At 31.6% G+C, this 12895-nt stretch overlaps 1 protein-coding gene and 1 pseudogene across 2 annotated transcripts; one reads left to right on the top strand and one right to left on the bottom strand.

The window, feature by feature from the left end:
• Positions 1-3376: 3376 nt before the first annotated feature.
• LOC127119328 (uncharacterized) lies at positions 3377-4592 on the top strand (annotated as a pseudogene).
• A 3115-nt stretch (positions 4593-7707) lies between these two features.
• On the bottom strand, positions 7708-10793 carry LOC127119327 (uncharacterized). Of its 2 annotated transcripts, none has more exons than XM_051049544.1 (4): positions 9883-10793; positions 8932-9138; positions 8701-8792; positions 7708-8583 (listed from the first exon to the last, which is right to left on the bottom strand). In XM_051049544.1, the coding sequence occupies exons 1-4, from the start codon at positions 10648-10650 to the stop codon at positions 7926-7928; spliced, it is 1725 nt and encodes a 574-aa protein (XP_050905501.1). In that variant the 5' UTR covers positions 10651-10793; the 3' UTR covers positions 7708-7925. The 2 variants fall into 2 exon arrangements, with proteins under 2 accessions (XP_050905501.1, XP_050905499.1); XM_051049542.1 differs by having other exon boundaries at positions 8932-9141; positions 9883-10792.
• Between the last annotated feature and the right edge of the window lie 2102 nt (positions 10794-12895).

Raw genomic sequence — 12895 nt, 5'->3', positions numbered from 1 at the left:
TTTCAATCCTAAAACAGAAGGAGAATTGAAACTCAGTTTCTCAAGAAACCTTCAAGATTATCCTTTCAATGGTGTTTGGGGAAGAAGGGGGGTCGAAGCTTGGGCAAGAAGGATCCCATTTCTGATCATGAAGGGTCTTATTTATAGCCAATGTGAATGATATTTGCACACTTCCAAATTTGGAAAATTTTCAAATTCTCCCTTGCATGGATGAATGGGCGTGCATTAGGCCCATGAGATGATGTCATCTGATCCAAAGTTCAATGTACTTCATGCTGAAATCATGTTAGAAGCTCATGCAAATGTATGTGAAAATTGGAACTTGAAATTATCCAAATGGTGCTTTAACTTACACCCATGCGTAATTCCCTCAATTTTAATCCAAATGAGAAGATCTTGGATGTTTTGGAAATGTGAGATCAAGGGGAATAACTTTCATGTTGAACACTTTTTCATTTGAAGCTTGGAATTTTGAGGTGGAAGTTTGAGAAATCAAACATGTTTTAAAATTTCTAAGTCCCAAGTCAAATGTTCACTTCTTCCACCTTGAATAAATTTTTCTATGGACTTCAAATGAAAAACATTCCTTCATAAAAGTTGTATCTATTTCAAACCTATTCAATTTGGTCACAAATTTGACCTCATTTGGATTTGTCATGAGGGGGTTATTCATTTTAGAAGTTGAGAAAATCACTTGTTCAATGGTATTGGCCCAAAATGACCTATAATGTTTCCTCTTGGCACATGCATTTGTAAGTTGAATTTGCACTCCCTCCAAACATAAAAGTTGAATTAGACATGTTGAATTTGATCATGAAATTTGAATGGATTTCATCTCATAAAAATTGAGCAAGTTATGATCTTGGGAAGTTGACCTCCAAACTAGGGTTTAGACAAAATGACCTATAACCTTTCACCATAAAAAATGACTTTACAAGAAAAAGTAACTCTTGAATTCAACATTAAAGTTGTTTGGAATGTCATTTAGAGTAACTTTTATCTTGGAATCATTTTCATATGACAAATATTGTAGGAGATAGGGTCTAGGGAACCCCAGTTTTGACCAGTTGACTTTCTCTGGTCAACCACCATGAACCAACTTGCTAGATTGACATTATCTTGACTTTTGGGACTCATGGAGGATCATATATGAATAAGATTATGTAATGTGAAGTATCCCTTGATATATTTGATCAATTATTGAAGAAACTTGTTGAAGAAGTCACACAAGATACTCGGATGAATTAGGTTTCCAAAGCAAACCAACTCCAAACTCTTGATGATTTCTTGATCAAAATAACATGTGAAAATCATGGGGATCCATATATGATACTTAGAGCCATAGTAAACCATTTCTTGATTGAGCTCCTAACATTGAGGGTCTCAAACCCTAGATATGAGCTTGATAGAGCATAGGTAAGCATGTTCACTACCTACAAAAGCAACAAACTATACATTGACATATTTTTGATATTTTGGTTAGTGAATAAAGAAAAAACATAGTATGATACAATGTAAAGTGCTTGGTGACCTCTCCCAATGCAAACCCAATGAATGAGGGGTAAGGAGGATGCCAAAGTGTGATCTCAATGCTAATGCATATGATGAGATATCATGAGGGATCTTAGGGTCAAGATTGGGGTCTTACAGTCGGTCTTGTAGTAAACTCTGGCAAAAAAACAAGCCGACTCCAACGCCATGAGCGATGCTAGAAAGTCATGTGAATATGCAGAATGAATGATTATGAAACGTCTCCATAATGGCAGGGGGCATGGACAGGGGTAGTAAGAAGAAAGGGTGGGCCCATGCCCCCAACACATTCATCATTGATTAATATTTAATAATATAAGTAATATATTAATATATTTAATATACTAAAAATTAAGGAGAAAAGTTAATAATGATCCCACTTAATAAAATGATATAGAGTATCACACACATCCACCTGCATTTAAAATAAAATAAATTCTTTAAAAAAAATTAAAAAAAATTAATTCCTATTTCTTTTCATATTTCTATTAATTCTCTTTTACTCTTTCCAAATAGAAATAAACCACTTTTCATATTCTTCTTTCTCCCACTCCTTATTCTCTCACTACAAAGCGTCTCTCTGTTTCTAACTTATTCTCCATTGTTGTATTTTTAAAAGGTAAATTTTTTAATTTTAATCTTTATGAATTTATAATTTATTTTTATTATTGTAATAAGAGTAAAAAATATACCCAGATGAATTAGGGTTTCCAAAGCAAACCAACTCCAATCTCTTGATAATTTCTTGATCAAAATAACATGTGAAGATCATGGAGATCCATATATGATACTTAGAACCATAGTAAACCATTTCTTGATTGAGCTTCTTGCATTGAGGGTCTCAAACCCCAGATATGAGCTTGATAGAGCATAGGTGAGCATGTACACTACCTACAAAAGTAACAAACTATACATTGACATATTTTTGATATTTTGGTTAGTGAATAAAGAAAAAACAAAGTATGATACAATCTAAAGTGCTTCGTGACCTCTCCCAATGCAAATCCAATGAATGAGGGGTAAGGAGGATGCCAATGTGTGATCCCAATGAAAATGCATATGATGAGATAATATGAGGGATATTAGGGTCGAGATTGGGGTCTTACAGTCGGTCTTGTAGTAAACTCTGACAGAAAAACAAGCCGACTCTGATGCCATGAGCGATGCTAGGAAGTCATGTGAACATGCAGAATGGACGATTATGAAACGTCTCCATAATGGCAGGGGGCATGGACGGGGATAGTAAGAAGAAAGGGTAGGCTCATGCCCCCACCACATTCATCATTGATTAATATTTAATAATATAAGTAATATATTAATATATTTAATATACTAAAAATTAGGAAGAAAAGTTAATAATGACTCCATTTAATAAAATGATACAGAGGATCACACACATCCACCTACATTTAAAATAAAATAAATTATTTAAATAAAATTAAAAAAATTAATTCCTATTTCTTTCATATTCCTATTAATTCTCTTTTACTCTTTCCAAATAGAAATAAACCACTTTTCATATTCTTCTTTCTCCAACTCCTTATTCTCTCACTACAAAGTGTCTCTTTGTTTTTAACTTCTTCTCCATTGTTCTACTTTTAAAAGGTAAAATTTTTAATTTTAATATTTATGAATTTGTAATTTATTTTTATTATTGTAATAAGAGTAAAAAAAATATATTATTACTTTATTGAGCTTGAGATTGTGTTAATGACAGAAAATTTATTTTAGAGTTTTATAGTGTTTGTTTGAAATTGTTGTGTTTGTATCAATTTTATAGTATTATTATGAATTTTCTAAATATGATTTTAATTGTGATTTTTTGTTTTGTTTTTAGTAATAAGAAATGGAAAAATATTTCAAAAGAAAATCAACAGAGCAATCATCAACTCCTAATCCTCAAACACCTAATGAACATCAAAGCCCCAAACTGGATCCTCCTATGAAAAAAAAAGGTTTTTGGAGTTTGAATTGGAAAAACTTCCTAACGATCCCGGTTAAAGGCCAAAAATATCAGATTATCATCCAAGTGATAGAGATGAAATTAGAAGACATTATTTGCAAAAGGGTCCTTGTCAACCAAAAGAAATTGTTTTTCCACAAAGAAATTTTAGACATACCTTTTGTAAGTTTAATTCAGATTGGTATTTAAAATATAGTAGTTGGTTGGAATATAGTCAAAGTGAGGATTCTGCATATTGTTTATGTTGTTATCTTATGAGGTCACATCTTGAAGAACATAAAGGTTGTGATGATACCTTTATAACAAAAGGCTTTACATATTGGAAAAAAAGTGAAAGGTTTCGAGTTCATCTTGGTGGTGTAAATAGCTCTCATAATCAAGCATGGAGAAATTGTCAAGCTCTAATGAAACAAAAGCAACATATTGAAGGTGTCTTGTGTAAACAATCCAATCAAGTTAAAGAGGACTATCGAATTCATTTGACAAGTATAATTGATTGCATTAGATATTTTTTAGCATAAGGTTTAGCTTTTTGTGGTAATGATGAGTCAATTTCATCCAGAAATAAGGGGAATTTTCTTAAACCTATGAATTTTCTTGTTAACCATAATGAAGATATTTATAAAGTTTGGAAAAATTGTCATGAAAATCTTAAGTTAACATCTCATGATATTCAAACGGATATTGTTAAAGTTGCTGCAATGCTCATTATTCAAGTTATACTGGATGATTTTGAAGATGATTTATTTGCTATTTTAATTGATGAATCTCGTGATATCTCAGTGAATGAGCAAATGATTGTGGTTATACGTTATGTAAATAATGAAGGAAAAGTTATTGAGCGTTTTCTTGGTGTTGTTCATGTTTCAAATACTAGTATTCTAACATTGAAATCGGGGTTGGAGTCATTATTTACAAAATATGGATTAAGTTTGTCAAGGATACGTGGACAAGGCTATGATGGAGCAAGTAATATGCAGGGTGAATACAACGGTCTAAAAAGTTTGATTTTAAAAGAGAATTGTTCTGCATTTTTTATTCATTATTTTCCCATCAACTCCAATTAGCTCTTGTGGCATTAGCAAAAAAAGCATTCTAAAATTGCTTTATTTTTTAATTTGGTTGCTAATTTGTATAATGTTGTTGGAGCATCATGTAAGCGCGGAGATATTCTTCGTGAAAGTCAAGCTACAAAGATGAAACAAGCATTGAGACATGGAGAAATCTCTAGTGGGCGTGGCTTGAATCAAGAAATGACAATTAAGAAGGCGGGGGAAACAAGATGGAGCTCACATTATGGTACATTACTTAGTATAATTTCTCTATTCTCTTCTATGATTGATGTGCTAGAAATGGTTGAGGAAGGTGGAACAAATTTAGATAAAAAAAGGCGAAGCACTAATGCTGATAAATTATATGCAATCTTCTGAATTTATTTTCATCTTGCACTTAATGAAAATAGTTTTAGGAATTACACATGATTTATCTCAAGCATTACAAAGAAGTGATCAAGATATTGTAAATGATATGAAGTTAGTAAAAATGTCCAAAATAAGGCTACAAGCTATAAGAGATAATGGTTGGGATTCTTTGTTGAATGATATTTCATTATTTTGTGAGCATAATGATATTGACATTCCAGATATGAATGACACTTTTCAACCGACACAAAAAAAGTCAACGAGAAAAATGGAGAAAGTATCTAATTTACACCATTTTCAAGTTGGATTGTTTTATGAAGCGGTTGATCGACAACTTCAAGAGTTAAACAATCGTTTTACAGAAGTGAATATCGAGTTACTCCTTTGTGTAGTTTGTTTAAGTCCAAGAGATTCATTTTCTGCATTTGATAAGGAGAGGTTCATTCGTTTAGCTCAATTTTATCCTTCAGAGTTTTCTCAAGTTGAAATATTGGCACTAGATTGTCAGTTTGAAAACTATTTCTTAGATGTATGCTCTGACAGTGAATTTTCAGAATTATAAGAGATTGATGATCTCTCTATCAAGCACGTAGAGACCAAAAAACATGTTGTGTACCCGTTGGTATATTTGCTTTTAAAGTTATCTCTGATATTACCGGTGGCAACTGCAACAGCTAAAAGAGCTTTCTTTGCTATGAATATTATCAAGAATCGAATGTGAAATCGTATGGGTGATGATTGGTTAAATGATTGTTTAGTTAGTTACATTGAGAGAGATATTTTTGTTGATGTTCAAAAATGAGAAAATCATTCAACATTTTCAGAAAATGAAAAATCGTAGTGAACAATTATAATTTATATTTATATTTTTGAAAATGAAATGTTATATTTATATTGACCCCGCTACTCAAAATTTCTGCCTCCTTCCTTGACAGGGGTTACATAAGTTGAGAGAAAAACATTATGATTATGAAAGACGACACACGTTATTGCAAGTCGGGGTTACATAAGTTGAGAGAAAAACATTATGATTATGAAAGACGACACACGTTATTGCAAGTCGCCTTAATGATGAATATGAAAAACCACCCATTTTTAAGGGCCATTGATGGTTGAAGGAGTATAAATGGGAGACTTCCTCTGTGAGGAAAGGACAGACAAGAGCTATTTGAGAAAAATATTTACAGACACTTAACAAATCATTTGAGACTCTCTCTAACTTATATCGGAGAAATCAACCTTTTAGTATTTTTTAGCAAGAATAAAATAACAATTATACACATAATCATCATAACTTATTTGTTACGTTAAATTATATAAAATTTGCATTATTAATGATGTGTTGCTATCATTATTAGTGATGTGTTACTAAATATTAAATGATGATTAATCTTATTGTTAACATTAAGAGAGTTTATAAGGTCACACTATAAATGTTAAATCAGAAAGTAAATATTTAATTATATTATGATTTATTTAAAATAGATTTAATTAAATAAAAGGAGATTGGATTTTGATAAAAATTAGAGATAAACACCACATATATATGATACAATGTGTGTCCATTTTTTACAATCCTAAAATTCTTTTTTGTAAGAGAAGGTGAGATTCTTGAAATTATCCATTACCATGGTGAGAAGGTGAAGTGCATTTATAAAATATTGAAAATAATTCTTGTGATATTTCATTGTTTCTAAAAAAACACACAATTATTTAATTTAAAAATTTATTATTTTGTTTTTTCTGAATTAACAACAACAACAAAATTTGATATATTAAGCATGAATATGAGTTTCTCCTTAAATAGAAAAATACATATTAAATACTTTATAAATGAGAAGACTCCATGAGTATAATGTCTTAAAGGTTTTAAATTAGATTTGGTATCTCATCTGACTCTGATTGCAATGCCATGATTCATGGAGGCATGGTAGCCCAATCCAAATGTCATGCTTCCTTTGCATATAGACTCATGAACTTAAACAAAACAGTGAGCAAATAAAACTACTATAGGCAAGAGTTGAAATTCTAATGGTTTTCACCTTCATTGAAAAGTGTCAAAAAAGAAAGTGTTATATCCAATAAACAGTACCAAAATGTTTGGGCACAGCATACAGGTAAATTTTTGTATTTCTTAATAATTAATGTAAAGAACACAATATGATCATGTGGTGGTGCACCAATGTGACATTGTAAGAGGACTATATTCATTTCATTATTATTAAATAAATTTTATGGAAAATAATGAGAAACATATATTTCTTTTTCTTTCAAAACTAAAAGTGAAATAGGTATGAAATTAAAAACAGAAAATCAACATGTAATTGTTTTACCCAAAACACCTGAATTACCAAGTGGAGCCATTATGAAGTCGAATATGATTTGTGTATAATATAATATGCTGATTACCATTACATGCAAGATATTATGTATTGACAACACACATCCAGTTATTTTTCCAATCCTATATTCCCCTATTGAGTTTGATTGTATTCAGCAGCAAGTAATAATTGTTCACTCACCAAGCTGCTTCAGATCTGCATAATAAACAAAGTCATGTATAAAGAATGAGAAAGAAAACAATGTCAAGAGAGCATTAAGTGTACTCCAATTCCCTTTTAAACTTTCAATTTTCATTAATGAATACAATCAATGAAAAGGTACTAATTCCAGTGGTATTCAATTCAAGATGGAAAAGATCTGTGACGATTGCTTGTACAAGACTAATTGATGCATCAAGAATATTAACTTTTATCACATTTTCAAAAAAATGTTCATTTCAGATGCTCAACATTGTACATAAACAAATAATATATATGAATGAATATAGCTTCTAATTGTTCAATTAACCAAAGAATACATATATGAATTGAATATTATAAATAAAATCAACAACCAAAAACTCAAAGTGGCTCATGACATTTCAGGATAATGACTATTATTAGGATTGATTTTTCACAACTATCCCAAACATAATACACACACATAACTTGAAAAGAGGTCATCACCATTCAAGGATTCTTAATCTTTATTCTTAACTTCCGAGCAATCTGCGCCGCTTTAGGGTGGCTAGGTCTCTTGTTGCTATGGTATTGTTCTACCTCAACCCAGTTCATAACTTTAATTATGAGAGACTGAGAAACTTTACGAACATCCCCGTTTGACGCTTCCTTTGTTTTCTTCAAACCTGCTTCCAATGCCTTCTCAATGAAATCCATAAACCAATTTCCAGCTTCTGTTTCAATCTGTTTTCCCAACTTGATCGTGTTGCTTAAGCTGCAAGATATTGGTTTCTTATTCTCGTCGTTTTCAACAATAGGTTCCAGGGTAGAACCTTTCTTCTCCAAAATCTCCTTTGGGTTTGAACTCGATGATCTCAAAAGTTTCCCCACTTTTGCTCTATAAGGACATCTTCTTTTTGACGTGTTTGATTCGATAGAGTTTCGTGATTGGTCGACAGAATTTAGCATAACTTCGTGTAAAACCTGTGGTTGTTGTTCTTCAACTTGTTTATCTGATTTTGAAGCCAATTCTGAAGCTGAAGTAGCTGCTTGCATTGACATCATTGCACTAACTCCTAGTACAATATCATTATGAAATTCCAAAAACCGTTCGAAACATGTAGCAGGTGCATCAACTCGGGCCGATTTGCATAAATTTGAAAAAATCCTGAAAGAAAATACCAAAACTAAAGTTAATTAGTTACTAGTTTACTCTCTAGTAGCTAAAACAAATATAAAAAGTGCAAAGCTAGACCAAAAATAGAATCGGAGAAAGAACACATACTTAAGGGATCGAACTACTGTCTCAGTGGCCGAAGCATCTCTTAATGCTTGAAGGGCAATCTTTTGAGCAACTTCTCTTTGCTGCACAGCTTCCTGTCATGCAACATAAAATATGATTATAGCAGACAGCGATCTAGCTACCGTGGTTCTATACAATATATAGGTCGTGATTGTAGTTTTAAAGTTTAGGACTTAACAAGTAAGTTCAATCCTTAGCACTAAGAAAATGTACCTTTCCTAAGGAGCTGAGTCTTGCTGGTAAATTCATGGGCAGACTAAGATTGTTACAATCATCGAAAGCTGAATTAGTTGTAGACTGAGATTTCTGTTGAGGGGTGACACTTGAGTCCTCTTTGTGAGCATCTCCTCCAGTAACACCAATAGAATTCGCCACTCTTGTATTTCTTAGCCGTGGTGGCGGAGTGCCGCCTTTCTTTTCCTGCTATTACGCAAAAATTTATCAAACAAACAAACTTAGAAAATTGATAAACAATAAAAAGCCAATATATAATTAAAAGATGTCATATTACAATCCTAGATACTATGTAGAATTGCACACTCAAATTCTCAAATACAGCTGATGCAACCTCAATTATAACAGTTTACTCTCACAAACATAACAAATCACAATTGCAGTCAAAATCAAATACAGTTGATACATCCTCAATTGCACTCATTTTGAAGCCATGAAAACATCAACAATCATAAATCTGCCACTTAAATTGCAATTGGCACATTTTTGTTTAAAAAAACCTTGAACCTTAGTAAAATTACTTAAACACCAACAAATGAGTCACTAGACAAATGAACAAGATACTCAATGAGATAATGAACTAGTTGAATGAAACTAATGTGTCAAGTATCAGACACAACATGTGTCACGCACCATACACAACTAGTATCAGAAATATCCATGCTACAAAGCTATTGAACGGCTCAAATGAAACTAATGTGTCAGAGTATCAGACACCAAGAGTATCGGACACCAACACACCTACGTCTATGCCACAAAGCTATTGAACGGCTCGAATGAAACTAATGTGTCGAGTATCAGTCACTAAGAGTATCGGACACTAAGAGTATCGGACACCAACACGTGTCATACACCATACACACCTACGTCTATGCTACAAAGCTAATTATCATCCACAAAGAATCAAAGAAGAAGGAACAATGTACCTACATTTGACTTGAAGGGGCTAGCAGAAGGCATCCTATTCTCTCTTTCAGAGACACTTCTACTTCGTGTAATCTTTGAATTCGAAGAACCAACCACACAGCTTTTTCTAAGCAACGCAGGACTTTCACCTTTTGCATCACTCATTTTCCCAAAAAGCCCACCACCAACCGAACATCTAACCGGCGTTCCATCTTTTCCAACAAAATTCCTCCCTCTAACAGGTGTACACTGATCAAAATCCAAATTAAGCGGTTTAAAAACCATAGGAGAAGAAGAAAAAGCACCACCATCATCACCATCACCATCTTCCTCATTCTTCTTCTTCCTCCCTGTTCCTCCTGTTCCCCAAGAACCTCTAATGGGCTTACACGACTGGGCCTGGGCTTGGGCTTGGGTTTTCTCCCTTAGGCCCAACAAAGGCTCTGGCGTCCCAATGAAAGGATGTCTACCAGGTAACGGTTTAGCTCCTTTGAGAACCGGAACAGGTGAACCGGGTTCTAATCTATCAACATAGATAAACTGACCTAACTGCATTTTGTTACTCAGAACAAAATCGTGTTCATCAGAAGGAAGAGTAACGTAAATCGAATGCGAAGAATCCGAAACCTTGATGTAGAAGCCTTGTTTGGGAAAGAGGCTTTTCTCGTCAAGATCCGCGGGGACAATGTCGGTGACTTGTAAGAGAGAATTTCGATGCTCGCTTGTTGGTTTTACACCGGTGTTAATTCCGTTTAGAAGCTTTAACAGAATTCCAGGTGCTAGTGTTGCCATTGTTGAAGCTGTGAATTTTGATGAATTTGGGAAACTCTGTTGCTATTTTTAGGGTTCAAGAATGGAGTTTGAAGAAGACAGAAAGGTTGGTGAAGAAGAAGAGTGATTTGTTCGTTGTAACGGTAACTAGGAATGATAATGTAGTATTTTTTTTTTCTTTCAAAATTTGGTTATTTAAGTTCCAACGGTCATATTTAAGTTGTACTAATAATGTAAGTAATGTTACTACTAACAAAAAGTAAAATTAAAATCTTATAAAAGTTGGGTTAATTTGTTTTATTTCCTCTTATAACTAATAATGGTTGATTGCAAAATGAATTTAATTTTGAATTTTTATTTTTACTGATTTTGATTCTATCATGATTGGTTATTTATTATGATGCCTTTATTAAAAAGAATTCAGTCTCACAATTTTAATTTTATTTTACAAAAATATTATGGTCTCTCCCAAAAAATCAATCTCCTAAGTGATTTATATAACAAAAATAATTGTTTTTAAATATATATTTTGTACGGGGTTCAATCAAAGGTACTAATTTTTTAAGTTTTTGGAAATCAAAGCTAAATTAGGTATAGCGTGCTAGTTATTATTTTTCTTTTTTTTTAAGTAAGAAGTTTATTGTTTTATTGTTTGGATAATACTAACTTGTATCCCATGGACACATGTTAAGTCATTCATAAATAAAAAATATTTCTACAATTAGCTATTAACATGTGTCCCTAGGGCACAAGATAGCATTACACTTATTGTTTTTCATCAATCATTTGAAAATGGTATGATAAAATTTCAATGATAATAATGTTTGTCTTTAAAAATAAAAATTCACGATTCTCTATTGTAATATTTGATATATTAATTCAACTCATATTTTTGTTAAATTAACATTGATCAAGTTATTGTTTCACTCATCACATTAGAGATAAAAATAATTATGAGAATTTGGGAAGAACAACACCATCATAGTGTTTTAAAATATTTATGAGTTTGCTGTAAAAATCGAATATCATCTACACATAATTATAGAAATTAATAATTTAATTTAAATTATTAGGATTACAATGAATAACAAAACTCCTCAAATAAATTTAACATTATACATAGAATCGAATTCGAACTTAAAATCTCTAATTAAACGAGAAAAGATTCATTATCGAATAATGAATATCAATCTATAATATACTTGTTGGATTAATAATTTAATTAATTTAAGGATAGTGATAACTTCGACACAAGTTAAGAATTAAACATTGAAATAATATTTTAAAAATTGTACGCAAATTTTAATTAAAAAATATAGTAATTAAAGTTTTATTAATTTTTTCAATATAATTTTTTTATAAAATATCTTAATTTGTGCTCCTAAAACACAAGTCAACATTACCCTAAATAAAAAATTATTTTAAAATAAATGTTATTTTTAGTTTTTAATGTATAAATAATTATTACTTTTCCAATTATAATTATTTAATTATTAATCTGTATATTACTTCCAACACATTATAAGGTTAATTTAGTAGTATTAAAATTGTAATGTCTTAGGACAATTCAATGTGTTTGAATCCGCGTTTCAGTATCTCTAGTAAAATAGAAACCCACATCCCAATAGACGTTTGATGCAAGAATCATGAAGCTAAACTTCTACATTTACCTGAGAACGTGATAACTTGTCACGATTTTGCTGTGAACATAAAAACCGACCCCCCAACTAAACATCCGTATAATAAATAGTGTACTGTTGTCGTTCTCTTACTCCCTTATCTTTGCCCATGCCATGTTTGTGAGCATTTATTCAATGCGACAATTTGAGAAGTGAAAATTTAGTAATAATAATTTTGTAATTGTACGTAAAAACAAATAAAAGGGGCTGAAACTTGATCCAATAAGAAAAATGACATTTTCACATCCTAATTTTTAGACCCATTTTGTAGAAACATCTCTGTTTCATTTCTCATCATTTTTTTTGAAAGACTAAAGATATAGAAATGAACAAAAGGAAAATAAATACTGCACCTTCCAAATTTTCAAAATTGATTTCAACTTCAATCCACCCAAACTAATAAATTGAAGCTTTAAATTCAACTGGGCCACCAAAATACATGAAAACATCAAGAGGTTCAACAAGTAGTCAACACAACTAATCACCAAAATTCAAACTAAATTAAACATCAAGAGGATCAACAAGTAGTCAACACAACTAAGAACCAACATTCAAAGTAAATTAAACACCATGCAATATACTAGCAG

The sequence above is a fragment of the Lathyrus oleraceus genome, chromosome 2 (genome assembly GCF_024323335.1).
Source record: "Lathyrus oleraceus cultivar Zhongwan6 chromosome 2, CAAS_Psat_ZW6_1.0, whole genome shotgun sequence".
NCBI lineage: Eukaryota > Viridiplantae > Streptophyta > Magnoliopsida > Fabales > Fabaceae > Lathyrus > Lathyrus oleraceus.
The sequence above is the reverse complement of the archived record's forward strand: the minus strand, read 5'-3'. Positions and strand labels throughout refer to the sequence as shown.

Bases quoted from the DNA above. Each gene is read 5' to 3' on its own strand.
- LOC127119327 (XM_051049542.1), bottom strand. From the start codon at position 10,650: ATGGCAACACTAGCACCTGGAATTCTGTTAAAGCTTCTAAACGGAATT. The intron at 9,142-9,882 runs GTAGGTACATTG...TTTGCGTAATAG, and splicing joins CTAGCCCCTTCAAGTCAAAT to CAGGAAAAGAAAGGCGGCAC. The intron at 8,584-8,700 runs GTATGTGTTCTT...ATTTTCTTTCAG, and splicing joins ACAGTAGTTCGATCCCTTAA to GATTTTTTCAAATTTATGCA.